The 26,306-nt window shown below is 38.4% G+C and overlaps 2 protein-coding genes across 4 annotated transcripts; one reads left to right on the plus strand and one right to left on the minus strand.

Annotated features, from left to right (window-relative positions):
- Positions 1–1,298: 1,298 nt before the first annotated feature.
- On the minus strand, positions 1,299–22,996 carry slc43a3b (solute carrier family 43 member 3b). Of its 2 annotated transcripts, none has more exons than XM_084719096.1 (13): positions 22,877–22,996; positions 14,416–14,686; positions 13,936–14,065; positions 10,371–10,417; positions 10,184–10,260; positions 8,086–8,178; positions 7,838–7,977; positions 7,479–7,591; positions 7,213–7,356; positions 6,155–6,262; positions 5,016–5,202; positions 3,319–3,442; positions 1,299–1,509 (listed from the first exon to the last, which is right to left on the minus strand). In XM_084719096.1, exons 2-13 carry the CDS (start codon positions 14,579–14,581, stop codon positions 1,396–1,398), a joined length of 1,443 nt encoding a protein of 480 aa, XP_084575222.1. In that variant the 5' UTR covers positions 14,582–14,686; positions 22,877–22,996; the 3' UTR covers positions 1,299–1,395. The 2 variants fall into 2 exon arrangements, with proteins under 2 accessions (XP_084575222.1, XP_084575221.1); XM_084719095.1 differs by lacking the exon at positions 1,299–1,509 and having other exon boundaries at positions 3,292–3,442; positions 14,416–14,631; positions 14,669–14,686; positions 22,877–22,993.
- A 1,686-nt stretch (positions 22,997–24,682) lies between these two features.
- On the plus strand, positions 24,683–25,937 carry LOC146326756 (uncharacterized). 2 transcript variants are annotated; one of them, XM_084718398.1, is made up of 4 exons: positions 24,683–24,716; positions 24,804–24,859; positions 24,935–25,222; positions 25,355–25,937. In XM_084718398.1, exons 1-4 carry the CDS (start codon positions 24,691–24,693, stop codon positions 25,927–25,929), a joined length of 945 nt encoding a protein of 314 aa, XP_084574524.1. In that variant the 5' UTR covers positions 24,683–24,690; the 3' UTR covers positions 25,930–25,937. The 2 variants fall into 2 exon arrangements, with proteins under 2 accessions (XP_084574524.1, XP_084574525.1); XM_084718399.1 differs by having other exon boundaries at positions 25,373–25,937.
- Positions 25,938–26,306: the final 369 nt, after the last annotated feature.

A 26,306-nucleotide genomic window follows, 5' to 3' on the forward strand; every position in this document is an offset into this window, starting at 1 on the left:
CAGCAACTCAAAAATTTTTCAGGAAGTCCGGGGACTTTTTGCACAGGTGGCTGGGGAGCAGCCTGTATTGGTTACTGTTTATTGCATTTGTGAAATTTGTCATGTTTATCATCATAAATGTAATTCTTATAATGTGTGTCTTCTTTCATAAATTTAGTGTAAATGGTGAAATCATTTGAAACCGTGTTTGAACAGATGGTAAATGTTGGCAGGTAACACACAGTTGAGCCACTGTGTTTTTTTACAGTGAAAAAAACAACTTAATGTATCATAATTAATGTTGAATTTAAAAAAAGCCTCAAATGATTAAGACTTTTTTGTAAACAGCATTTGACAAAGTTTAGAAAGTTTCTTCTACCTCAACAACTCACGTAGTTATGCAGTTTTTAAGGAAGTCAAATAATACTGATGACTGTTTACTGTCATAAATTTCATAAATTTAGTGTAAATGCTTAAGTCAGTTGAAACTGTGTTCAAACAGCTGCTAAATGTTGGCAGGTACTGTAGATGCACTTCAGATACAGAGTAGCCACCGGTACAGAAACGGTGTGACAAACTGACGCAAGAACTTCACACATTGCATTGAATTGACAAAAAGCCGCGAAAGATTCAAATATTTGCAAAATTTATTAAGTTCCTCTGCACTTAATAACGCTTAAATTGCATTATTTTTCAAATGAGTCTGGGGATATTGCGGTTGCTAGTTCAGAGGTGAAATCAGTGCGTTCACAAATATCTGCTGCTCATCTTTGCCAATAAGAGAGCCCAAACATGTAAAGGAAATGGACATCAGAGACCGTGTTTCCTGTGTACTTACAGGACGTCAGTGAAGTAGGCGGTCCTTTATTGTGACCCAGGACACGTTAACATGCACTCTGCTGAAAGAAGGTGGTCACATTTGGCCCAAACCACCTCTGAACTGAGCGATTGGATCTCAATGCATTTTGGGAGTATTCACACCTGGACTTAAGGCTGTCTGTTTGTGATCAGATCACCCGCACGTCAGTACCGGGTGTAAACAGCCTCTGGAGCAGCCAGGAGCAGGATAATAAACAGTTAACAGTGGCTGATTGTCACAAAGCTCTGAGATGCTTTAGAAAAGCTCAGTGTAAAAAGGATTGTCTCACAAGAGGTAAAAGGTTATGCAGAGGGTCAACCACAGCAGAGGAAGCTCTTAATTATTAGGGATACATTCAGTTTGGCTGTGAACATGCTCCAGGAGTAGGCTACATCTGTACAACATGAAATGCATTTACAAGCACCTGATGTCACTTTTCAGAGAGGACTCACGTAGCCATCTGAGAGCTGTCAATCAAACAAACTGAAGAGGTAACAGTGTCACTAGTGGTGTTAAGGACTTTTTAAGTGCCAGCCGTTGCTGTCACCTTACAGACTCTAAGAGGAGGCTTTGCTCTTGACTCGCTGAGAGGCCAGACGTCGACAGTGAAGGTAGACAGAGATGGGGTGGATGAAGGCGAGCAGGCTGAGCAGCGTCAGACCGATGTTGACCTGTAGACACATGAGTGTAGAGAGGAGGAGGAGGCAGTGAGAGGAGAGTTCATAGGTAAAAACAGTGCGATGTGGAAAACTTGCACTTTGGGTCAGTTTTCACTGAAGAATAACTCGATCTCTTGTCCTTTGTTTAATGTAAGAGTTCAATTCTCTACTGTTATGAGCTGCACGTCTGTCAATACTATAGTAATATTACATTTGCCTACAGACTCACATTTCACAGTTAGCTTGTTGCATATTGTTAATAGTATTTACCAGTTGTTTTGTATATAGTGTTTTTGGGAATTTTGATGTTTATCTCAGTTTCTTAGATAACTATTAGCATCGTCATCCTCATTCAAAGTCAACAGAAACAAAATCAGATCATCAAAATGCTCATAAACACTATATACAAAACAAATTAGCAAAAGAAAACAAAACATAAAGGTAATTTCAAACAAAATGTAACAAGATAACTGTGAAAAGTGTAGTAACTTACTTAAGGATTAAAAATCACTAAGTTTGTTGGTAAAGTTAATGTTATAGACCCCTTTTCTGTTGGTGAACATTATGTTTTTTTGTGGGTGGAGCAAAACAATTCCTTTAACATGTTAGCTAACACTTTCCAGACAGTTTTGTTGCCTTATTTTCTCTCAGTGGCTGGAGAAAATATGAGCTCTGATTATGTACAGTCACTCACTCTCCAGGTCTGCAACTGTTACTTGAAAAAATTCACATTAACTAATGGGAGCAGACTGTCACGCTCACTCAATGGATGGACAATCTTTCTCTAATTTCCCTGGGGTTGGGCGATGAACATATCGGCTAGTGTTTTTCTTTTGGGTGATTTTTGTCATTTTACTTTGCTAATCTAATGGTCTGCAGAGTGACCAGGTGCTGCTCTATTACAGTAAACATCCGCTGGGAAGGAAGATGGTGCGCTGAGCTGAGTATGAGTGAGAGGAGGAGAGCCACAACCAAAATATTTTCACATCTAATGCGGTTGGTTAAGGATTTATTTCAACCAAACCAGGGTTGGTGATTGTTATAACAGTAGAAAGTCTTGACAAGACATTTTCTTTTCGTTTTTCTTTGTATTTGTCTGTCGAGTTTAAGGGAAGTGTCATTTATGGAGTTAAAAAGGCATTAAAGTTTGTCTAAGTTTGGTATAAATGAGAAACTTGAATGAATTCAGAAGGCGACTGGTTGTATTTTTCTTTTTATTAAGGAAAGTGGGTGTGAGAGACGTTGTGAGACACGTATGCCACCAAAATTTGGAGACACAGATGTGACATTCTGTGAGGTCATTTATTATATTTTGTCACTACTTGCATACATCTCTCAGCTTTCATCTTCATCATCCTGTTTAATCATAGTTGTATTTAGCTATTTTGACTAGCAGTGGCAGCTGGTGTGTGATTAACCTTCAGTTCTGAGCCATTACTACATTGATTCTGGCACCCAACAACACAGCAAGATGACATTTCCACTTGGTTATGTGGGCCAACTACTCTGAGGTGACTTGTGATTTACGTAACGTAATCATGTCAGCAATAAAAAGGTCGCTACTATCTGGAGGGAGGAAAGAAACAATGATGGGAAACTCTCAAGACTTTCCATGGCTCATCTTATCTGTCCCTCCGGCTTGTCCCCCTCCAATCTGGAGGACACTGAGGCATCAACTGCATATCAAGCATGAGCAGTAAATTTAAAAAGCTCCTTCAAACGCATAATTTTCTACCACTGGGTGGTACTGGGGTGAGAGGGAGCAAAGTAAATACAGTAGGGAGGATTTATAGTCGCATGAATCATATGTCATGTACTCACATATAAAGGATCTCCACCCAGAACTCCTTTCACCAGGGCGAAGCAGGGATACTGCAGCAGAGAAAACACTGCAGACAGAGCCATGACCATACCGTACAGCTTCCCAAAGTGGCATGATGGGAAACTGCACACACACACACGAAGAGATGACAGAGCAAAGAGAAGAATTTAAAATATGTTAAAACTTTTCCCATTTATATGCACTGTTAATAATATTTAATAAAGTTTATTAATGTAGGGATGTGCCATATTATATCGATATAATTTTTTCATGACGACAAAAATTCCTATCACGATTCTGGCAATATTACAACTTGTTGACAGAATGACACGCAGCAACAACAAGTGCTGTTGAACGGAAAAGTAACATTGCTACCAGCTCTCAGTATGTTTAAGTGGTTTGGCTACAAAAGTAAGACACCCAAAAAGATGGTAACCAACTAATTTCACCACTCCAAGCAGAACCGCCTGGATGAATATGAGAAGCACCAACAATCTCACAATGACACTCTCACAATATTTTTCAGTATTTTGTCATATCATCAAAAATATTGTTATTGTAAAATACCCTGAAATATCATGATATTAGTTTGGAGCAGCCTTTGGAGCACAAAATAACAGAATACTTAAGGACAACATTAACAACAAATATCATAACTAGTGCAGGGAAATGGAAATATACTATATACTAAGTACAAATATGCAAGAGTGCAAATGTTCCAGGGGAGTGCAAGGAATGCAGAGTGATAATTGTGATTAAGTATATCAAAAGCACTTGAGATAAAACAGACATGGAGTCATCTGGCGTCCTGAAAAAGCCTGGGGGCAACAGTTCAAACTCCTTCTGGAGAGCTGACGGCCCTGGCGGTCCAACGTTACTCCTAAGGATCTGCCTGTCGTAAATCACTGCGACTCCTCCCTGAAACCTTACTGGAAATTTTAACAAGACTTTCAAGTGTGTGTTCTGAGGTTTTGAAATCATGATAAAAAAAAAAAAAAGATTAACTCAGTAGAAATGCTAAAGTTCAGCTCAGTTCAAGTCTTTGCAGGTTTCAAGTTCGTGTTCAAGCATTTTCAATGTGACAAATATAAATATTACATATAAAATACAAAATATCAGACAAAATATTGGTCAAATGAAAAAGACTTGATATCACTTAAGATAAATGACTTTTGTTATTGCTATTTTTTATATGAATAATGTAAACTATTTCTAAAATCATTATATTAATCATACTTATGGGTAAATATCATACTCATCGTAGGCCTCTTTGTTTGGTTTACAAATGATATAAATGTATCTTAAAAAATATACTTTAGTAAAGTAGCAAGAAAGATTTGCGGAGATATTTCTTGTTTCTTGTTTTGATTTATATCTCTTATGTCTGAAGTCTAGGCTCCTCTTTGTTTGTTTTTTCTCTTTTTTGTTTGTTTGTAAGCCAAGTGATTAAGAAATAGCTTTTTATATAAATTTCTATATTTCTTTAATATAAATTCTGGCATTTTATTTGATTTGTTAATCTATTTTGATAATGTTTAATTTGTACGGTATGTCTCAACATAGCATCAGCATGAGATTCAAAACAGTCTGTTATCAAGAGCAATATCCAAATATTTGCAGCTCTAAACCAGGTCAGTATCAACATCTTTTATGACAGTTGGCAGCGAGGCTGGTGGTGACTTGTGTTTATACTCACGCCACGCTGATGAAGGCTGCGTTGCCGCCGTACAGGAAGGATCGGTTGAGCACCTGCAGGATGAAGGTGAGGTACTGCAGCGGCAGGTACGGCGTGGAGGCGCAAACTGAGAACAACACACACTGCAGCGCCGTCAGGAAGAGAGACAGCACCGAGGCCCGCAGGTCTGCCTCCTGTTCACTCTCTCCTACAAATGCACACGCATGAAAACAGAACATCGTTACGCAACATTTCACTGATGACAGCGACTTCTATCAGACAGAAAGCAGCAAATCAGGGAACTAAGTAGCGTGTTAGATCACCAGCCCAGATTAGACCCTTGATATGCACATTTCCTACAATCTGTCATCACATTTTACACACATTTCTGATTTATCTTAATCAAAGTATAAAATATGTTTAGTTAATGTTCATAACATCGATGCAGATAAATAAATACTGACTTTGCATTTCTATAAATGAACTGTATTAGCCATATGGGCACCACTTTAGTTTTAGATTAATATTTTAGTTTAAAGGGATAGTCCCAGAGAGGCTCATCTTAATCTGTAGTCACCAGGCAGCCAATACTTGAAAGCACTGAAAAAATACAATCAATGATGAAAGAGGTGAAAAATATATAGATATGAAAAAAAAGTCTGCTCTACATAGACAAGAGAGACGCACAGCTGAGGCACAGAACAGGACAACAATTAACAAATTATCTCTGTGTATTGCACATGTTTATTTTATACTGTGAACATTTTCGCACAACTTTTAATATTTGACAGTACTTTTGCTCTGCAGCTCTCTTGCATTAGTGAAATGGTCGAATTGGCAGGGGATTGATGAATTAAAGAGCAGCTACAGAGATTAAGTAAGTTATGCAAGAGGAGAATTAATATGAACCATAGAGATTTTTCACAACTTTGGAACCAGAAGTTGTTCTGCAATTGACTTATAACTGGCCTATAGAACATTAATCATTTTTTAATTAACGATGAAAAAATCTGATAAAAGAAACAAAATCATTATAGAAGTCTCAAAGTTTGTGTTTTTCTTTCTTTATTTTGTTAAGTATAACTACTAAAAGGAACATGAGATTGAGTGTGGCCTGCTGGGTTCTTCACTGTTAGTCATTATTAGTATTAACACGTTACCTGCAGCACGAGGTTTTCCCTTGTGTCTGTCCATGATGAGGCCGTTCCAGGGAGCACAGAGCACGCCACACAGCTGCGTTATAGCGAATGCGTTGATGTATTTGCTCACTGAGGGAACACACAAAGGCAGAGAAAAGTCCACTCATTAGACAGGATTTGTCATAATTAAAACCACCACCTCTACAGCAGATACTTGCTAAAATAAAATTTCTGCAGTTGTGTTATCTTAGTTGAAGTATTCATTGGACTTGGAAGTTCACTTCCAAACTATTTCCTGTTTTCCAGGTAACAGAAACTGGGAAAGACGTGTCTAAAATATGCAGAAAATATGGGAATATACTTAAGACATGCTCAACAGCTGTGCAGGTGAAAGGGCTGTGTGTGAGTGCAGCTGGAGCACAATCGAGCACTTTAATTAATTTATTAACAAGTACAAAATGTGATTTCAAGCACTTCTGATGATTGATGCGGTCAGACTGGTAACTTGTGGCTCTACCATCTGAATGAGACTAACACAACATGATCTCTGACACCAGCTTTGTGTGGAAATACTTCAAAATATAAATAACGAGAACGCCAAGTGTACGCTGTGCTGTCTGAACAAGGGATTAAATGCACTGGACTGAGGTACAAAGAGCGGTTCGCTGCCAAATTCAAAATCTCAGACAAAACTCTAAGTTACAGCACAAAGAGTGCAAGAATACTGGATTCATACTTTATCCAAAACAACTCTGGGTGAAATACTGGCAGAGATGGTTGCATATGATGGATTTAACGTCAACAGCTGGCTGTGGCAAAATGTACATTTCACTGAAGAAAGACGGACAAAATCTCCAAAAGAATCCATACGAAAGTGAGTGAGAACTTTTTTAGAGTTTTGCTTTTTAACTTCGACTGAGAAATTGTTATTCTGCCTCAATAGTTCTTTATACCATCAGATAACACACTAAAGTGGTCAGGTCACATTTCTCTTTGTTACAACAGTGTTGCCTGAATCATGGCCAATGTGTTTTGACAGTAGCCGAAATTATATCTTAAAAACAAGTTAGTGTGTTTACCCAGCGAAGGCTCTCCTCCTGTCAGCCGCTGCAGCATGGGGTTGAGGGTGCCGATGAAGAGGTAATGTCTGAGCTGCATCACCGACAACCAGACCAAGTGCCAAAAGAAGAACCAGGACACAAAACACTCACGGAAACTCTTCTCTGAGAGAGATGAGAGGAACATTTGATGGAGAAATAGGATATATCATTACTTTAGTTCTGTTTTATGTTACTATGTATCAATCTACGTCACATAAACCACACAAACTTGCAGTTACACACACCTTGTTTGACAGGGACGTCCTTGTTGAGTGGCATTTCCTCCGTCGTCCTCTGTGTGTCGCCGTTCGCTGTTGTCTGCTCTAAGTTCAGAGTCGCTGATTTACCACAAGTTATCCTGAGGTCAGAGGTCACAGTGGGTGGTTTGAGTACATTGATCTTTGATATTTACTTACTTTAAATAATTGTAGTTTCCATGTTCTAATTGGCTAAAATGACATAACAGGACATAAAGGACATTTCCAAGAGATGTCGGACGGTTTTAGGTGGGCCTTTTTGTAAATGACTAAAATACTGAAAATAAATTTACACTTGATGCAACCCTGAAGCATGCATGAGATGTTTGTATGTTGGGGATTCGTACCCATATGTGTAGCCATCAGGCAGCGGGTAGGGAATAAATTTTCGGGGCAGCAGGAAGAAGGTCCTGAGCAGGTGAATGACGCCACAGGCGGACAGAAAGAGGAAGGAGGCGCGGAGAGAGATGCCGGCCTCATGTAAGAGCTGCAGGAGAAGACCAGACAAGGTGGAGATCATCATCACAGCATGAAAGGGTTAAACATATCTCGTAGGTTTGACTCATGAGAGCAGCAGCGTGTGAAGGTTTCTCACCTTGATGACAAGGAAGAGTGCCGAGGAAGAGTCAAAGGCCCCATTGTAGAGAGTGATGATGGTGGAGCGGTGTGAACCGAACAGGTTTCCGACCTTTAGGAGACAAATTTGAAATTGATGAAAACAAAGGAATATTGCGCTTAAATGTCTGTGTGTCCATTGGGCTATTTTAGAAATGTAGAAATGTCTTTTTTTTTTTGCGTCTCCTTTTCTGTCATTAAATGTAAAATTAAATCTTGCTGAGCTGAATTGTACATAAACCCTGAGAGGCAAATGAGAAAAAAAACTAAGGTGATTTCTGGTCATTCTTTAGGTCTAATCTAAATTGTTTTCTCTCCTGTGTTTATGACTTTAGAACAAGTAAAAAAAAAAAGTTTTGCCAGGATCATTTTTGAAGTGTTTGTTGTTGTAGTACTCATTTTGGCCACTAGAGGTTGACAATTTATTCCAGGTGTGTTTGAATTTCTCCATGCTCTCTAAACACAAGGTACGGGTACAGGTACAGGTAAGAGTATATTGTGTGTTGAAAATAATGCAACATTACTGTCATGTGTTCTTCTTTTAGCTAGAGATGTATTTTATTTGGTTCCAAAACTCTTCAGCCAAAAGACATGACAGATGTTCCAATATACTGTATGTACCTTATGTTTTTGATGGAGAATTTTTTTTTAAAATTTCATTTAACAAATCTATTAAAAATTAAAGCTCACCTGGAATAAATACTTTTATGCCTGTTTAGAACATATGGGTAGTGTTGCCGTTCTGCCTCTTGTGGCAGAAATGAGTACCACAACAACAAACACATAAAAAAAATTATGCTGACAAAAACAAAAACATAAAATAAATAAAATCACCTACTTCCACCTGTTCCATAGATGGAAATGTGTTTTAAAGATGCTGTTAGCGACATTCATTGTAACATGATCGTAAATAAAGATGGGCGACGCGTCTCCACTTCCTCCCACTGTATAAAAATTAAGCCAAAACATCTCGGACGAGCGCTGCTATCTTGTGCTGGTGACCGAGATGCTTTGTCTTCACTTTTGACGAGCTGTGATCCTCAGACCAAAACATTTTATTCTTTTTTTAAACTCTTTACTAATTAAGGTGGAAAAAAGAAAGAAAGCGTCATCTGAACACTCAATGCTCACAAATCCCCAATGAAACCAGTTCTGATCAAACACGGGTCAAGATTAAGTCACTACATTGCCGATTTCCCACTGAAAATGTTCTCAGAAACATATTTCGGTGTACTTTTATAGCAGTGAAATGTTAAAGTTACTCATTATTCCTCCTCTATATCTTTACATAGTCTAGTCTAGTGAGGTTGTATTTTATGCATTTTTAAGGAAGAGTATTCTGGTAAAACCCTTTTTAGAAAACCAGACCTAGAAAATGACCAGAACAGATTTTTTTTTCCTCATTTGTATTTCTCACGAATTGAATCACTAGAATTTTTTTCACTTGCCTCTCAGGGCTTCAAGAGATTTGCCTGTTTGAATATGAAAATGCAGTTTTCACACACATTTTCACCATTCAAATCCACAGTTTCCCTGAGAGGGTTTGTGTGTTTTTGCCCTCACGAGATCACGAGGTCGGTCTGAGAAAATGCCTGCAGCCAACAACACTGCACTGGGGGCAAACTTTCTGTAACTAGTTTGTGTTCCTGTTCAGTGATGACCGGAGGACAGACCTAAACATTTTTTTTATCTGGTAAACACTAAGATCTTAAACACAATGAAGTCAAACTTTTGTCACTTCCAAAAAAAAAGGTCTTACAACCGAGTTTCTCAGACAGCTTTTCTCAAAAGTGGGTCATGGGACGAGTTAGAGTTAGTCGTTCTTAATCATGTGTCTTTTCTGCCGTACCTTTAGGCAATACTCCAGTCACGGAGCACAGAAATAGCTCAAAAAAGATCTATCACAAAGCTTAAAATGATGAGACAGAAATAATTTTTGCATGAAGATTAGAATTCTGGAGTCAAACTTTTACTTTTATCGGCCACAGAGAGTGCACTGTAGAGTGTGAAGTCGATCAGATGAGCAGATCTTGACAATGCTGCAAACATCTGAATAATCTGAATGATTGCTTCAGTACCTGCATGTTGGTGATTAGGAACAAGATGCCGCCCACTGCCAGGAAGGAGATGGCTGGGAAGAGGAGGTTGGACAAAGCTGTTGGTAGAGGGGGGAAAAAAAAGGGGAATGAGCATCTACAGCTGTGAAATCAGTACATGTTTAGACCTGAGAGACCACAAAGCAAAGACACAGAGAAATGTTTTCACCTGGAATCGAGAAAGCCACCATCAAGGTACCCATGGTGTAAAGAAATCTGATGGGAGGAGGGGAGGGAGAAATTCCAGTGTCAATTTATTGGCATAATGGAGCTTAAAAAAGACAAGAATTTGCAAAACAAACAATTTGATATGGGAAAACTGACCTTAAAGTGAATAAAAATCAAAGCACTTTCAGCAACTAAAAGTAAAAAATTATATTTGATAAAAATCTACCACAATAAACACATGTTCCTCTGCTGCTGTTTGGAGAACTTTTGGCAGACTTTTAATTTCCTTCTCTTGGACCGTATTAAGCGATGATCCGTCCTCATCTCAACTTGTTATCTCTTGTCCAACTATTTGCATTCCTTGGCCTTTTATTTTCACTCCACCCTCTTTAAACGGAAACATATGGATGGCCTTAGTGCCAGTTTGTTATTGTGGATTTAGATATAACTGGGGCAGTGACCTGGGCAGGCGTGTGTGTGTGTGTGTGTGTGTGTGTGTGTGTGTGTGTGTGTGTGTGTGTGTGCGTGTGGTGTTATTTCATATGTTGGAGATCAACTCTGAGGCAGTAGGGAGGATTTTCACAGGGTCTGAACGTCGATACCAAAACATCAGACTTATTTCTGTCCGACATTCCTCCATCCTCTGGTGATTAACAGTCCTGACTTTTTTATTTTTGTAATCATCCTCTTTTTTTTCCTCTTTTTTTTTACTGACTTGTTTTCTTTACTGCTCCCTTTTCTCATTAAACATTTTCCCTACATTCTGCATTACTCAGTGTCAGAGTTTGGCCTGTACACATCTGCATTTTTGTTTCTGCTGCTGTGTGGAGACCTCAGATACTTTACATAACATCCCCAGACTGAGCTGTACTCAGCGGTCACACACTCTTAGAGAGAAAACTGCTAAGTAGAACCTCAAGGGGTTCTTGCCCGAACAAGTTTTTGGTTCCTGGTAATGAAACCCTTTAAGAAAGTTCTACTTAGACACCAACATAGAGGGATATACCTAGAACCATCTGTGAAAGGTTTCACCAAGAACCATCTACAAGAGTGCCCTTCTATAGTGTACTGGTTCCACCAAGAACCCTCTCTGGGAGTTTTTACCACCGAGGGCCTCTACCAGGAACATTTTTATATTCCAACCATATTAACTAATTAACTAGCTAACCAAGTAGGAATAGGCTTTATCTACAAGACACTCAGGAGATTCTACCTGGAACCTTTTTGTATTCTATTGGTTTTATCTAGAACCTACCAAGATTTTTACAAAGAACTCTTTTATATTATGGTACAAGAACCCTTGATAAAAGAGTTCTTCAATGATTTAAACAATCCCTGAAGAAAAGGGGTTCTTTGGATGAAAAAGGGTTCTGAATGTAACCCTCAGTCTTAAAAAAAAAAGGTTCTTCAGAAGGAACCCTTTATGTGCAGTATATATATATCCACATCCACACCATTATTAACAATACTATTTCGTCTCTCTGTGTGAGAAAACAGCTGTTTGTAAGCAAACAGATTGAGGAATCCTGCAGAGGGAAATACCAGAGACAGAATGAAATTGTCTCTTTGCACCACAAGCAGAGAAAATCACAATCATGCAGGGAGACGAGGAGGACAGAAGTTTGTCTGTTTTTACTGAGAATTTGTTTGTTTTAGCAGCGTAGGGCTCCTTGTTATGTTTTGTTTTATTGTTGCAGCAAAAAACTGAAAGTTTTGGCTGAACAACCTGTTACAAATACAAATAATCCTCAGAAAGGAGTGTCTATATTTTTTTGTTTTTGGTACGTAAACTGCCTCATAAATAAGCTCTCTTAATTGCTTATTATGTTTATTTTTTATGCACAAGATACTTTGTGTTGGAGCTGCAACAATGAATCAATGGATCAATGAAGCAGTTTGTTGTTAATCATTAAATTAATCGTCAAGTATTATGATAATTGATTAATTGGTTTGAGAAATTTTCAAGAAGAAAAAAGTCAAAATGATCTGATTCCAGCTTCTTAAATGTGATTATTTTCTGGTTTCTTTAGCCCTCTTAGACAGAAAACTGAATATCTTTAGGTTGTGGTCAAATTTTTTAATAATTTCTAACATTTTTCAGACCAAAAAACTAATCGATTAATCAAAAGGGACGATGAAAATGACAGTGTGTGAAAGTAATCAAGTGTTAAACGTCATTTCGGGACAAAGTCCTCTGGTTGGGGTCACTGCTGGTGGGAGGTTAATTAACTGTGGAAAACTGACATAATATTTTGTTTCCCTGCTGGCTCGGCTGGAAAATGCTGCTCAGGTGGAGGAACAGTGTGCCGCCCAATCACACACAATGGCTGGCAGACATCATGAGAAAATCAGATTCTCAGTTTAAACTCAAATTCCAGGCTGCACAGGACACTTTTTTTTAAAATACATTCTAGACCCTGCAAATACTCGATTAATAAAGAAGCAGCTTAACAACAATACTCTCTATTCACTCATTCACTGCACATCCTCAGTGTAGGAGGTAGATATCCATGTGTGGAGCTCTCTAGAAGTGACTGGAGGGACTGTGTTATTGTTGGGATATACAGTATACATATATACATCCCTTGTATTGTTTTCTTTATGTTCACTGATGTTTTGCAGAGGTGGGGTCAAAACATTGTTTTGCAGGTCACCGGTAAGTCTAAAGTCTTTGCACTCAAGTCCTAATCTTTGAATGTTGCAACTTAAACCTTAAAACTTGCAACTTACAATGCTGAACGCCTGTAATTTTCATGTTTTTCATACTGCACTTAGCTTTTTGTTGACCACAACATAGTTTTTGTCCACAAATGAAATCATCATTGATACCATGTTTTCCAACTGAATCTCTGTAGCACACTTTTTCAATAACATACTTTTTTATATTGGACTTGGGGGAAGGTATCAAATATTTTTAAGTCAAAAGACTCAAGTCCAAGTGAAGTCATTTATCACTGGTTTTAAAGTCCAAGTCTTCTTGGATGTTGTCAAATCTAGTCTAAAGTCATCAAATCTGTGACTGAAGTCCAAGTGAAATGACTATTCATACTCATCTATTATTTCTCTTTAATGACTGAACAACAGTGTAATTTTGTTTCGCCCTGCAAGACCGCAATAAAAAGATCTTTAATTAAATTATGTATATTTGTCAAGCCTGTTCTCTCAGTCCCACCACCACCCCAGCATCCACCTGCAGGCTCCCACAGGGGGTTTAAGATATTTGCTCATCCTCAGTATTTCTATGTAAACATAATCCGCAGCTAAAAGTGAGGTCGGGACCTAGATGCCACACTAACTATCTTCGGCTGCTATAATAAACCTTTTAAATTGTGAATTGTCTGGCTGAACTAGGAACAAGTAGACTATAAGTAGTTGGCTGTACTTTGTTGCCTCATTTGTTGCACACTAATGAACAACCTGTTGTTGTTCTTTACCAATAAATGGTCCGAATAAATTCATTTCTCTTACCTACTCACCTGAGAAAAAAATTGCACAAGAAATCTTTTAAACCCAATGACCATTTATTCTTAAGAAGTAATTAAGGTTGTTGTTTTTGTTTGACTCACATTCCAAAGAGCCGAGCCACTGTGGTACCAAACCGGTCGAAGAGGAAGCCATTGGGGAGCGTCAGGAAATTATTCATGAAGGAGGCGATGGTGAAAACAAGCGAGAACTGTTCATCCTGTCCACTGCAGTCTATAGACACATAAAACATAGAGACAGAGGGGATCAAAACTGAGAAGCGTGAGGTCAAACAGGTGAAAATGAAGATCAAAAGAGCTTTAATTTCAAATATTTTCAAGAGTTGCTTAGGATAATTTCTCCAGATGTCAAAGATTCAAAGATGATTCCCTTCAGCTGAAGGATATTTTGCCTTTATCTTTAGTGTGAAGAGTTTGAAATGTAAAACAGAATCTTTTGATTTGATTTGATACAGATAGACAGATAATTTTGTTGGCTGAACAGATACAGATAATCACATCTCCATGCACCTCTACATGTAAGCCCACCCTTAAGTTTAAATAACAATAAGGATTCAGACTGACCTAAGGTCTGCGTTGCGTTGACGCCTGTGGTGTTGACGCACAGAGAGCTGAAGAAGCCCTCTGTCTTCAGGACGAACACAAGAGAAGCCCATCCGAACACGGCTCCAGCGAAACACAGACACTCCACCAGACCGGTGGCGAAGGTGAGGTAACGTTGCACCCTCATGGTCCCGCACTCTCCCACACACACAGAGGCAGACAATTCACAAACACTGTACTTTCACCTGCATGGATGGAAACATGCACACAGAGAGGGCTTCTGTCAGTCCACCTGCCAAAAAATAAAAAGTAAAAATGAAACATTAGACACTCAGGAAGCTTTGCAGTGTTTTAAACCAGCCTCAAGCTTTGGTCAGTCAGCACAAAACCACTGACTAATGATCGTCTTGTATTTACTGTATTAATCATACTGATTCTATTTACTATCTCACACTGATGGACTAATGTATAGTTCGGTTTTATGTAGTGTATTTTCTATTCTGTGTTACTGTTGTCTGTCTGTATTTCCTTATGTTTCTCATTGTTTTGCTGTGCTTGAGATGTTTCACCAATCCAAAAAGTTGGTATTTGACATCCTGATGCATTTAGGAATACCTTTTGCCGCTGACCCTGCCCACAGCAGTAAACCGATTAGCATCTGTGCTGCTTCTCATGTCTGCGTCTTCAAACCTGGGGTGAGCTGACCATCATCTACTGTAGCTGGCACACTGACTTTCGATAAGTAACTCACACAATCTCACGTAAAATAATCTGAGCTATGCCTTTGAGTTTTGACAGGAGCCCATTCTGCAAATATAACGCACAAACATGCTTGTTTTCGTGTAAAAAGAGAGCCTGGCCTGACGTGACATTTCAACAAGCACTTAAATGGAAAATCTTAAAAGTTGCACAGGCCAGACGTGAGCTAAAACTGGAAACATCTGGAAACAATACGTTCAGGCAGTTGGGTCAGTCCTCGTCAAAAAAAGAAAGAACACAGACAGACAGAGACAGAAAAGAGAAAAAATCCACTTCTGCATAAGTTCAGAAGTTTGGTAACAGGAAAAGGTGACACTGAAAAAACAACAGAATGAATTGATGCACTATATAGACATCTCCTGTGAAGCCACAAGAGCTAAAACCCAGAAACAAAATACACAGATGTTAAGTTGTAATATTCTCCAGCTGTCTCACGACTCTCTAGTACTCACAGTTCAGTGTCTTAGGTCTCCGCCAACGTGTTCACACACCACACTTCTCTGCTCTTTCCCCACTCTCCTTCTTTATAAATGGCCTGTTCTTCCTTCCTCTTCCTCACCAGTTCACTCCCTCTCCTCCCGCCCAAATATTTTTTTTTTCCTCTTTCTCAATCACTCTCTCAGATGTACAGCACAGAAGATCCCTTTCCTCAGCCAGCGTAGCTGCAGAACATAAACACTCCTGCATTCCCAGGAAGCCACGCAGCAGTGTCACTAAAGCTGGGAGACACGCTCCAGATGCGGACACTGGGAGAGCTGGTTAGACTGGTTTACTTACCCCCCCCCTGGTGTGTGAATGGTTAGTTTAGGAGCAGAGGTGCCTTGGATGTCAGCCTTTACCTTTAGTGTATGAATGTGTGTGTGAATGGGTGAATGTTACATGTGTTGTAAAGCGCTTAGAAAAACTCCATATAAATGCAATCCATGTATGTACTAGTTTTTAAATATCGGTTAAAAGTTAAAAATAGGAGATGCAGAAATTGAATTTAGGACTCTTGCCTAAATCTTTGAGTTGTGTTGGGATTTATGTTTGTAAATTAAATACAATTTAATGATTTTTTTTTTAACTGAGTTTTCTTTATTCATCTTTCATACAATGTCATTTAAAAAAAATCAAACAAATAAAAAAAGCATTGGAACTATTGTCAGTCTTTTCTTGGGAGGGAATGTGAAAGTGAAAGAGATCTTTTAGATTCTACATGCATCACCAGGATTAAGAAGGTTATTTAAAAAATGCATTCTGATACAGTTACTAATTACCTGTTAAAAAAAATGCAGTCAGTGGCATAATCCAAGCATGACAGTAATTGATTACTTTCCTTTACTTTTGGATTACCTCAGTATAAAATATGGTGAAATTGTTTAGCCAAGTCACTACAGTGGAGGTGAAACTTTGAAGGCTACAACTTGGCAACAGGGTGTGATCTTTAAAATGATCTCTTTACATTAGCTAGTGTTAACCTGCACTAGCATTGGCTTGTTAGTAAGTTAAAAGTTAGCTAGAAAAGTGAAACTTAGGACAGTGTAACAGTTATTCTAAAATTAAGACAGTTTATTTAAAACTTTGGGAAGTTAAGATGCTTGTGTAATACACATTTTCCTATCTACTGGTTAGGAATGGCGACTTCTGTAGTGTCTTTTTTCATCAGGTTCTAACGTTAATCACCGTGCTTAGCAGACAGTTAAGATGTGATCTGCAAGTTAGGAAGTTTCTGTAATACATCCAGGAGTTATCCAGGTGTGTCATTAAGGAATCACGACAGACCACCAAGGTAAAATTCCTAGAACTATTACTGACGATCATTTAGTTCAATGATAAAATAATGGTTGAGTTCAGTGATTTTATTTTCCTTTGATTTAACTGATGAGGAGGAAAAACTGCCAACATTGACTGCAAAAAGGGGTCACGTCATTTAATTTGATAGTTGTAGCTGTGTAAATGCATTTAGTGAGTTGTTGCTATGTCACTGTTGCCACAGCAGATGAGCAATCAGAGCATAATCTTCATTATTAGGTCCAGATACGTTACACAACGTTTAAGGTTCATTCACATCTCTCTTGCTCTTTTGTCTGTCAGTGTGATCCAGCACGCTGCTGGAGGCTGAGGCAGAGGTCATTGTTAGCTGAGGGCAGTGATGCAAATCAGTGTTGGAGATCTTTATTTTAACTACAACACCACTCATGAGACCTCAGAATGTATGTTAGACCATGATCATCACCTCATCACGAGATACAGCTTTTTTTATATACACATACTGTGTGGCACGCAAAGCCTGTATACACTTCCTCAAACCAATGACCCAGTGTTATCGAACCCTGTCATCTGTCTATGTGTGCGCATGTGTACATTCAGACCAGAGATACTAACTCCAGAGAAGACCAGCAAAGGTCTGAAGCCACATGACTTCTATATGATCACAACACAAGCCCACTTAAGGTCAAACCATAGTTCTGACATCATTCTATATTTTTATTATCAACAAATCTCACGAAAAGACCAGAGCCAACAATTAATTTATCCTAATAACATGTCTGACAAGTAACTGCCCTGATACAGCTTGTTTATATGTGCAATCGAAAAAAAAAACACTTTAAAGACACACTGCTGTACTATAAAAATAACTTTAAAAAAAAAACTCTCCTGGGCTGAATTCAAAATTTAAATTGACTCAATATGAAAGGATGAGTTGAGGTAATTTTGTAACGATTCACAACATAAACTTTTCTCGTCACAGAAATTTGATATTGATTTAAGTGTACTTTAGTAAACATGTTCAGTAGGTTTTAGTTTTACCTCTCAAACAATGCATGCTGGGAAGTCTGCTGTGAGGACTTCTTTGTACTTATTTATAATTGATTATTTTCTCTGATTCTGTCTTGTTTCTGTCATTGTGGGTACTGACTGTCCTTTAGCTGAGTATGCAGGGTGATAGTTTGACTGACGGTGTTCATCAACGGGCAAATGTGACCTCCGCTCTACTAAATCAGTTCTTACAACTGAATCATAATGTAACAAAAAGGGGATTAAACAATGTCCAATTAAAGGTCTGTCCATAGTCAGATATTTCAAGGACAGACTGTGTATCAGCTAAAGGTCAGAAAATCAAAGTAACTATTCACATATTTACAATATCAAACTAATTATTTATATTTATAATATCAATGTAATTATTTGCATGTTTATTTTCTCATTCTTGAACAGAGTATTAATTTTTTGTCTTGCACTCCTACGACTTCTTATAGGAACATCTGAGATCTGCAGAGAAAGAGACAGAGGTTCGACAGAGAAGCTGAGGCTGGATATCAGATCAGAGATGTCACTGAACTGTCACTTCAACTCTGATTTGCATGAGCCAAGACTTACGGTAATATTAAGTTTTAAGACCACCTTACACCAAACGATCGGGGTGATGGGAGCACATCTCGACTCTGCTCTGACATCGGAAATTTGTCTGCGGCAGTAAGATCGCTTCAAAAGTCATTAAGTGTAAAACCAACATTCCAACCAACGTGGATGTCTTAATGTGTCCTAAAAGTGTTCAGATTGATGGAAAGTTTGACGGCTTACAGTTCCTTGATCACTGAGCAAACTAGTGATGTGGTTGAAAGCTCCAACATAAGCAAGTAAGTGGACCTTGAGTTAAGTCTCTCAAATGCTTCGGCTCTTTACTGTATTTTGTTTGAAATCTTTGCTCTGTTCAGCTCATGTTGTGCAGCTGTAGACCCTGTAACTTTATCAATGAATCTAAGTCCAAAGTGTGAAATGATAAGGTCAGAAAAAAAATAGGAAAGTAGTGTAAATGCAGACTAAGTAGGTTTAGGTCAAAGGTCTGTTTTAATAAGCCTTACGACAGCTCAAACCGTAAGTGTCATTTATATTGTCACCATCACTTTTTAAAAAGGCCAATTTTGTCCCCATGACTTTTTAAAAGCAGCAAACGTTTAGCTTGCACCAAATGATTTGAGATTTGTTCATCTGCACCACAAGAAAACATACATGATTCATGATTGGTTGAACTTGACTCATGACCTCCCATGAACTCTGTGGATGAGGTGGATGACTGTCAGGCTACTTTTACTGTCAGTCTTTTGCATTTTACGCCCCTAAAGCACACTATCAGCTGAAGTAATAAAGGTTGTTGGGGAATAGTTCTATATTTACTTTATGGTGAAGAGTTGGATGAGAAGATTCATGCAGCGGATGGTTAGCTTAGCTTAGCATAAAGACTGGAAATGGGGGAAACAGTTAGCACTTAGAAATCTCATTAATTATCACTTAATATTATTGTTTGTTTAATCCATTCAACCCAAATTTGTAGAAATGACAATTCACTGTTTTACATGGGGTTATGGAAACAATGACTTCCTGGAATCTCCACTAGTTGCCTGACAACAAATCCCCATGCAAAATGGAGAATCATTGTTTTTATACTTTGGGTTGTGAACACATTAAATGATCAAGATATGATGTGTTAATTGACCCTTTCCAACTTCTGCCACCTTTCTTCTTCCCAGTTTTCTGTCCTTAGCTATATGCTAGGCTTGTCTACCTTAAAAAGAAAACCACATTTTGAAGATGGTTAAAATATGTTGCTGGAGCACCTGTAAAAGAGACCTTTTGAGTTAGCTAATGATAGCAAAATGCTTGCAAACTAGCTAGCTAATCTACATAATTATTAGCTAACAAGTTAGCTAGTGTTTCGCTAACTTAAGATGTGACTATATGTCGCTTTTACAGGTTCCACAGGAAATAAACCTTCAGAATCTTTTTTTCTTTTCAGCACACACAAGCCTAGTGCATAGCACATCTAAGTACAGTAATCAAGACATGAAAAAGCTGACTGAGCTTCCACCAGTTACCAAGCTTGCACAACTTTTAGTGTTATATCTAGCGAGCTTTACAGATGCTGTTCAGGAGAGTTTGTTGTGTTTGGACAGAGTCAGGCTAGCAGTTTCTGTTTTTGTGCTATGCTAAAATAACCATGTAATTATTTACTTGGCAGACATGAGAGTGGTATCAATTTTCATGTAACTTTCAGCAATTAAGACAACAAGATGACATAGTATTTCCGAAAAAATGTCAAAGCTTTCCTTTAAAGCAAAATTTTGACACAAGAGCTGTCTTTGAGACAGGACCTCGAGATCTGACAGCTGATATCATGTTTTAGTACTAAAGCACAAAGTTACAGTTAATTTTATTACCACAGGCTTTTGGTGGCCCGGGGTATCTGAGGACTTGGGCAGTCATCCACTTTACCTGAGATAAAGATAAGGGTACAGGTATGGGTAAGTCATGTAGCTGTAATAGTTATGTATGGACTTAGGGGCCGGGGAGAACATTCTGGGATTAAGGGTCCTGATAAGTGAAACTACAAAAGTGAATGTATGCGTTTCATAACCAGCAGTCAAACACACTCTGCGATCATGCAAACAGAAAAAGTACCAATGTCAGCAACTTCTAGGACAGCTAATAGTCAGATGTCATCATCTCTGATCTTGTTTCTTTAGAAAATGATGCCAAAACAGAGACAAACCACGGGACTCTCTTTCTCCATCTCACTCACTACTTCCTCTTTCTAAAAATATTGAGGTGGACGAGAAAGGTAAAGATGAAATGCTGCACATGACTTATAAGATCATGTGGTGACAAAATCTTGAAAAGTGTCTCTGATACTATAACCACATGATTTGATTTCCATGTTTGTGTTGTAATATACTGCATCATTTTGGCCTGTATGGTGTGTTACTGTGGATGTTTTGCGTTGTTTGTCCCTCACTCATGTACTTTTAATGAAATTGAACTGGTATGTATAAAACTTCAACTAAAATGTATTGACCTGAAGTGACCTGTGTGACTCTGAACTTTACCTAACCTGTTGAATATGTTCCATAAGTGATATACCGCTGTCAGTCTGGTCACTGAGAGGGTTAAACACACACTCGGTTAATGTTTAAGAGCAACACTTTTATACCCAGAAAAACTCAATGACAGCACTTACATTAAGTCTCTGTATCATGCACATATCATAGTTGGGTAGTGACACATTTTCTCTGCTCTTTCTCTGTATTCTAATCCATTTCACTATAAAGCTATAATGCTGTAAAGTTAAAATGCTGATTTCCAGCTTATTCATGTCTATATTTGGAGAAGAATCAACTGAGGAATCAACTGAAGTGAAGAAGAACCCGTAACAAGCACGAAGTAAAGCTGGCTGCAGTCCCGGCCTGGCAGAGCATCACTTGTCAGTTCTAATATTCAGAGGCTGTATGGTCTGCAAAGGTTTGGCAACCAAATATAAAATACAACAACCTCAAGTTCAGCAATCTGTCAGACTGTGTACGAAAAGGGCTGCGATTCCTATACAGTTTATCTGATGTGAATACAAACAGTTTACTGCAGCAGAAAACCCTGAATCTTCTTCTCAACTGTTTTGCGAAACCATCTTTTAAAATGGATTTTAGCTTAGTTTTATGTGTTTTTGTTTTTATTTTGTTTCAATTTTGTCATATAGTGAAGCTCTTGTCACTATGTTTTTAAAAAGTGTTTTAAATCTATTATTATTTCACAAGTGAAAGTCCTGTAATCCTATTTCAGGTCCTGAATTTTTTGTGCCCCGAGCAGATAAAGTTGTTCAAGTCAAGTTGATGTACAAATTGTTCATTTTTTTTAACATTTCATTGTTTCAGCCTCTTAAATGTGAGGATTGGCTGCTTTCTAATAATTTGGAGGTTTGGTTAGATAAACAAAGCGTTGTGAATGTGTTACTTTGGGCTCTGAGAACATGTGATGGCAATTTGTCTCTATTTTCAGAACTTTCACAAAACAAATAATAAATAAGAAAATAGAAGAAGAAAGAAAGAAGGAAAATAAGAAAATAAAAACTTAAAATGACAACAGCTGTCCTTTTTGTATTTGATTGCTTTTCTATGCTGAAATATTTATAGGTGTTTCTATAGGCTTTATGCAGCATAGTGGATCTACATCCATTCATTAGGTGGTTTCAGTGTTATAAGGTTCTGTAAATGCACTATGAACACAATACAGCAATGTATTATTAGGATATTAGAAATTGTACTTTCTAATTTGTACTTTTGAATACTTAAGTATTTTCAAAAGTATGTACACCAGTACTTTAACTCCAGTAAAATTTTGACTTAGCAACTTTCACTTGTATTTCACTCTGTATTCCTTAAATAAACACTTCACCATTTCACCCCAAAATGGAAATTCAGTCATTATCTTCTCCCTCTTCATGCCAATTAAAGGTTTGTTTAGGTTTTTTAGACCATAAAAAAACACTGCTGGAGTTTCACATGAAAACAGTGCTGCAGAATCGCCCAAACAAGTTAAGTAAAACACAAAAAAAAAAACACATAAAATGCTTTAATACTGCTCATCTGCTCGCTTCACTTGCGCATGCGATCCGTCACACCACACACACCCAGTTCAGACGGTAATTCTGTTTGTGCAAACCAGCCTAGGTGTGATTAAACGTATTTGAACAAGAGCAGGTAAATTCTGCTGCTGCTCCCTCTGACTTCATGCTGCAGGTGTTAGTGGTCCGTGGTGCAGCGTCAGTGTGTCTGTACATCCCTGTGTTCATGCTGTTGGCTGCTGGGTGATCACTGCCCACACTGACACGGGATCACACAGCACACAGAGAGCCTCTGATCTATTTTCAGTCTGTCTGATGTCCGTGTTTCGTGGCAGGATGTATACTTACGTGCTGTTATGTCCTCCTATAGTTATACCATTGTCCATACCATCCACATATTGTTCGTCCCATAAGATGCAAAGACCCGGCCGGGAGGGCCCACATGCTGTGGCCGCTGCTGATGTCAGGGAGGGCGGGGTGCAGAGAGCCTGTTTACTGCCCCCATCACTGGTCTGATGCAGTCTGGTCTGAAACTCCTCCAGGTCCAAATGCCCCTGATTTCCTCTCCCCTGCTGGAAACATGTCATCAGAAATAACATTATGTTATAATAATAATTTCTGTACTTTTTTTTAAGGAATTAATTGACAACTGATGAGACATAATACCTGTGTTCTTAAAAGTAATAAAATCTTTAAAGACTGGATTACAGTATTTGCTCTAGTGAGATAATAAAATCAATTTTGTGATGGGCCCACTGATCATCCATCATAAACCAGCCTAAATGTTGAGAGTAGATCTAAATAATAATTATAATAATTAACAGGATAGAGCTGTACCACCTTAACATTTTTCAAGTTTGGTAATCAATATGGTGCCACAAGTAAATAGAAAAGCAGCAACAACTGCATACGGTAATCAATGGGCTGTTTGGTCTGTTGGCGCCACCTTGTGACCAATTCATAAAATTACATTGGCTTGTGAACATGACAGTTACACTATTGCTTCTCATAAGTTAAATCATTATTGATAATGAAACGTAATGATAAATAAACCCTACAGCTGTTGTGGAACTAAGTACATTTACTCAAGTACTGTAGAGCTATGTAAGTAAAGATTTCAGGTACTTTATGACACTTTCTACTTCACTATATTTGAGTGAGTGCTTTTTACTCCACTACATTTTTTTTTTTACAGTTCTCGGTTACAAGTTACTCTGGACATTCAGGATCAATATGTGCAATATAATGTAATATATGATAAAACATGATTTTTGTTGTTATTCACAAAAGACTATAAAACAGTTTAACTGAGCTTGACCTCGACCTCAACTAAATCAGCAGGGCATAATAATTACTTTTAATTTTGTTACTTAATCTATATACTGCTGCTAAAACTTGTGTATCTTTACATAAGTGAAACTTTGAAAGCAGGATGTCTCTTTGCATTGGAGAAAAGAACCAAACCAACCAAAATATGCTACATTTTCCAAACACAGTGAAAAATATTTCCTTTGTTTAAAAAATAAAAATGAGTTTGTGATCAGTAAATTTTCAGATTCCAATGGGATACAAATAAAATATCATAAATGTAAATGATATGGACAAAAATTAGGAATTTCGTCAAAGGTTAAGGTTAGGGTTACTAATTTTAAGTAGCCTAATGGGAATTACATAACAACTGTGCAAAGTTGGCATTAACTCAAAGAATACTGGGAGCTTCTGTGAAAACATGGCTAATCATCAAGTACACATCTTCATCAGGATATTTTGTTCAGTCCATTTGGACTAAATTGTTCTTTATAATGTTTCGTAATTTACCTGTCAATGGAAGTCTGATAAAAACAGTACTGCCCCCAACAAACAGTAAAATCATTTTTTTAAAAAAACATTAGATTTCGCAAAAGTGACAAAAAATTGTCCAACTAATAAGGAAACACAAATCATGATTAATTTCTGCATTCAGCATCTGCACTAAACTGAAACAACTATAGGAAGCCAGCAGCTTTTTGCACCTGTCCTCTGTTAGTCTAATTACTGAGGTTTGATCCACTCCACCAGCAGGTGTCTATCGTTAACTCGTTAAGCTCTGATTGGTCAGAGCTGATCTCTGCCAACATTTAAAAACTTCACATGTGCCGTGTTCTCCAGTGCTGTGCTTCACCATGATGACTGCACATATCTTCTCAGGGTAAGAAGCTGGCTGTTTTTCAGTGATGTTTTTGTTGGTTGTGTTGAGAAATGCTTGTTAATGTTATTTTGTTTTCAATGGTTTCAGGGCTTTCCTCTTTGCTTTGCTGATTGTCAACATATGTTGTCTGCCAACCCCGAAAGGTAAAATATCGTCCACATTTCTAAAACAATTTAACTTTAAATTCAATTGTCTAACTTATTTTCTTTTGTCTTCAGGTACTAATGCTGGGGCATCTTATGGAGGCAGTTACACAAATGCTGCACCTAATTTTGGCAGTAAGCAGGGAGCACCTGTTGGCCACTTTTCACCTGGAGTTGTTGTGCCTAACCAGGCTCCTAAATTAGTCTCTGCACCATCCTATCAGCCTGCACCACAGACCAGCTTCTCTCAACCTCATGTCTATACACAGCCATCTTACCAGCCTGCTCCACAGACCAGTTTCCATCAACCTCATGTCCAGAGCTCAACACAACCACAACCCGTTTTTCAATCTGGCCCAAGAGGTAGGAATCAATGCTTCATGTTATGTGGTCTCACAATCGGCAACTTGATATTAGACGATTGAAAGGTCTCATCTAATGTTGGTAAATTTGTTATCTACTGTTTAAGAAATTCTTGCTAATGAGTGGGTTTAGTTGATATTTCCACTGCAGAAATCAACTGGGCTGTTGCACCTCTCACTCCTGGTGAGGCAAGGGCCAGTGGAACCCAGGCTGGTGCCTTCAGTGTACCTGAGAATTTGAGTCCACCTGAGAATGTGAGTCCACCTGAACCAACGTACCATGCAGGCGAGTTGTCCCAGTATGCGAACATCTTCGAGCATGGTGACTACCAGACGGAGACGGAGGAGCAAGGCTACTTTCCTCCTCCTCCTCCTCTGACTATGCAGGCAGAGTCAGCTGCTGGACAAGGCTACACCAGCCCGCCTGAGCCACAGGTTAGATACTGGGGCCCCTATCCTCCTTACTACGACTACATGTTCCTGATGGGTCTCTATCCTCCGGGCACAGTCACTCACTCCAGCAGCAGCTACGAGCAAGGCAGCGACAGCTGGCATGATGCTCACTATGAGAGATACCACTATCCTGATTATGCTGCTCCTGCACAGCAGATGGACACCTACACTGTCTTTCAAGTCCCCGAGACTTTTCAGGTTCCCAGTCAACCAGTGAAGCAGCCTTCTGGAAACGATATGCAGCACACATATTAAGCAGAAGGCAAGGTATGTTTACCAATATTGACACTAAAGATTTAATAGTCTTGCTGCAATTTGTATGAATTTATTTTTCTTTCTTTCAGGTTCCACACAACTAGGTGCAAACAAGGCTTTCTGAATTCAATAAAGATTATCAAATACTCTGACTCCAAGATTTTTCTTTGGCATTGTAAAAGGAGGCTCTTTCAGAAGGTGGCAACAACTACAGGTTTACAGAGGTCAAATGGCTTAATTTGGCAAATGGTATAAATCTTTGCTTTAGGATGTGGTGAGTGGGCTCATACTGGTCTGTGGCCCTCTGCTAAGGGGGTCTGAAACTCTGTTTTAAGTCTGGTATATAACTCTTTACCAAGGTTTATAGTAAATAATAT

Source organism: Lutjanus erythropterus, chromosome 5 (assembly GCF_056507025.1).
Source record: "Lutjanus erythropterus isolate fLutEry1 chromosome 5, fLutEry1.hap2, whole genome shotgun sequence".
Classification (NCBI taxonomy): domain Eukaryota; kingdom Metazoa; phylum Chordata; class Actinopteri; order Lutjaniformes; family Lutjanidae; genus Lutjanus; species Lutjanus erythropterus.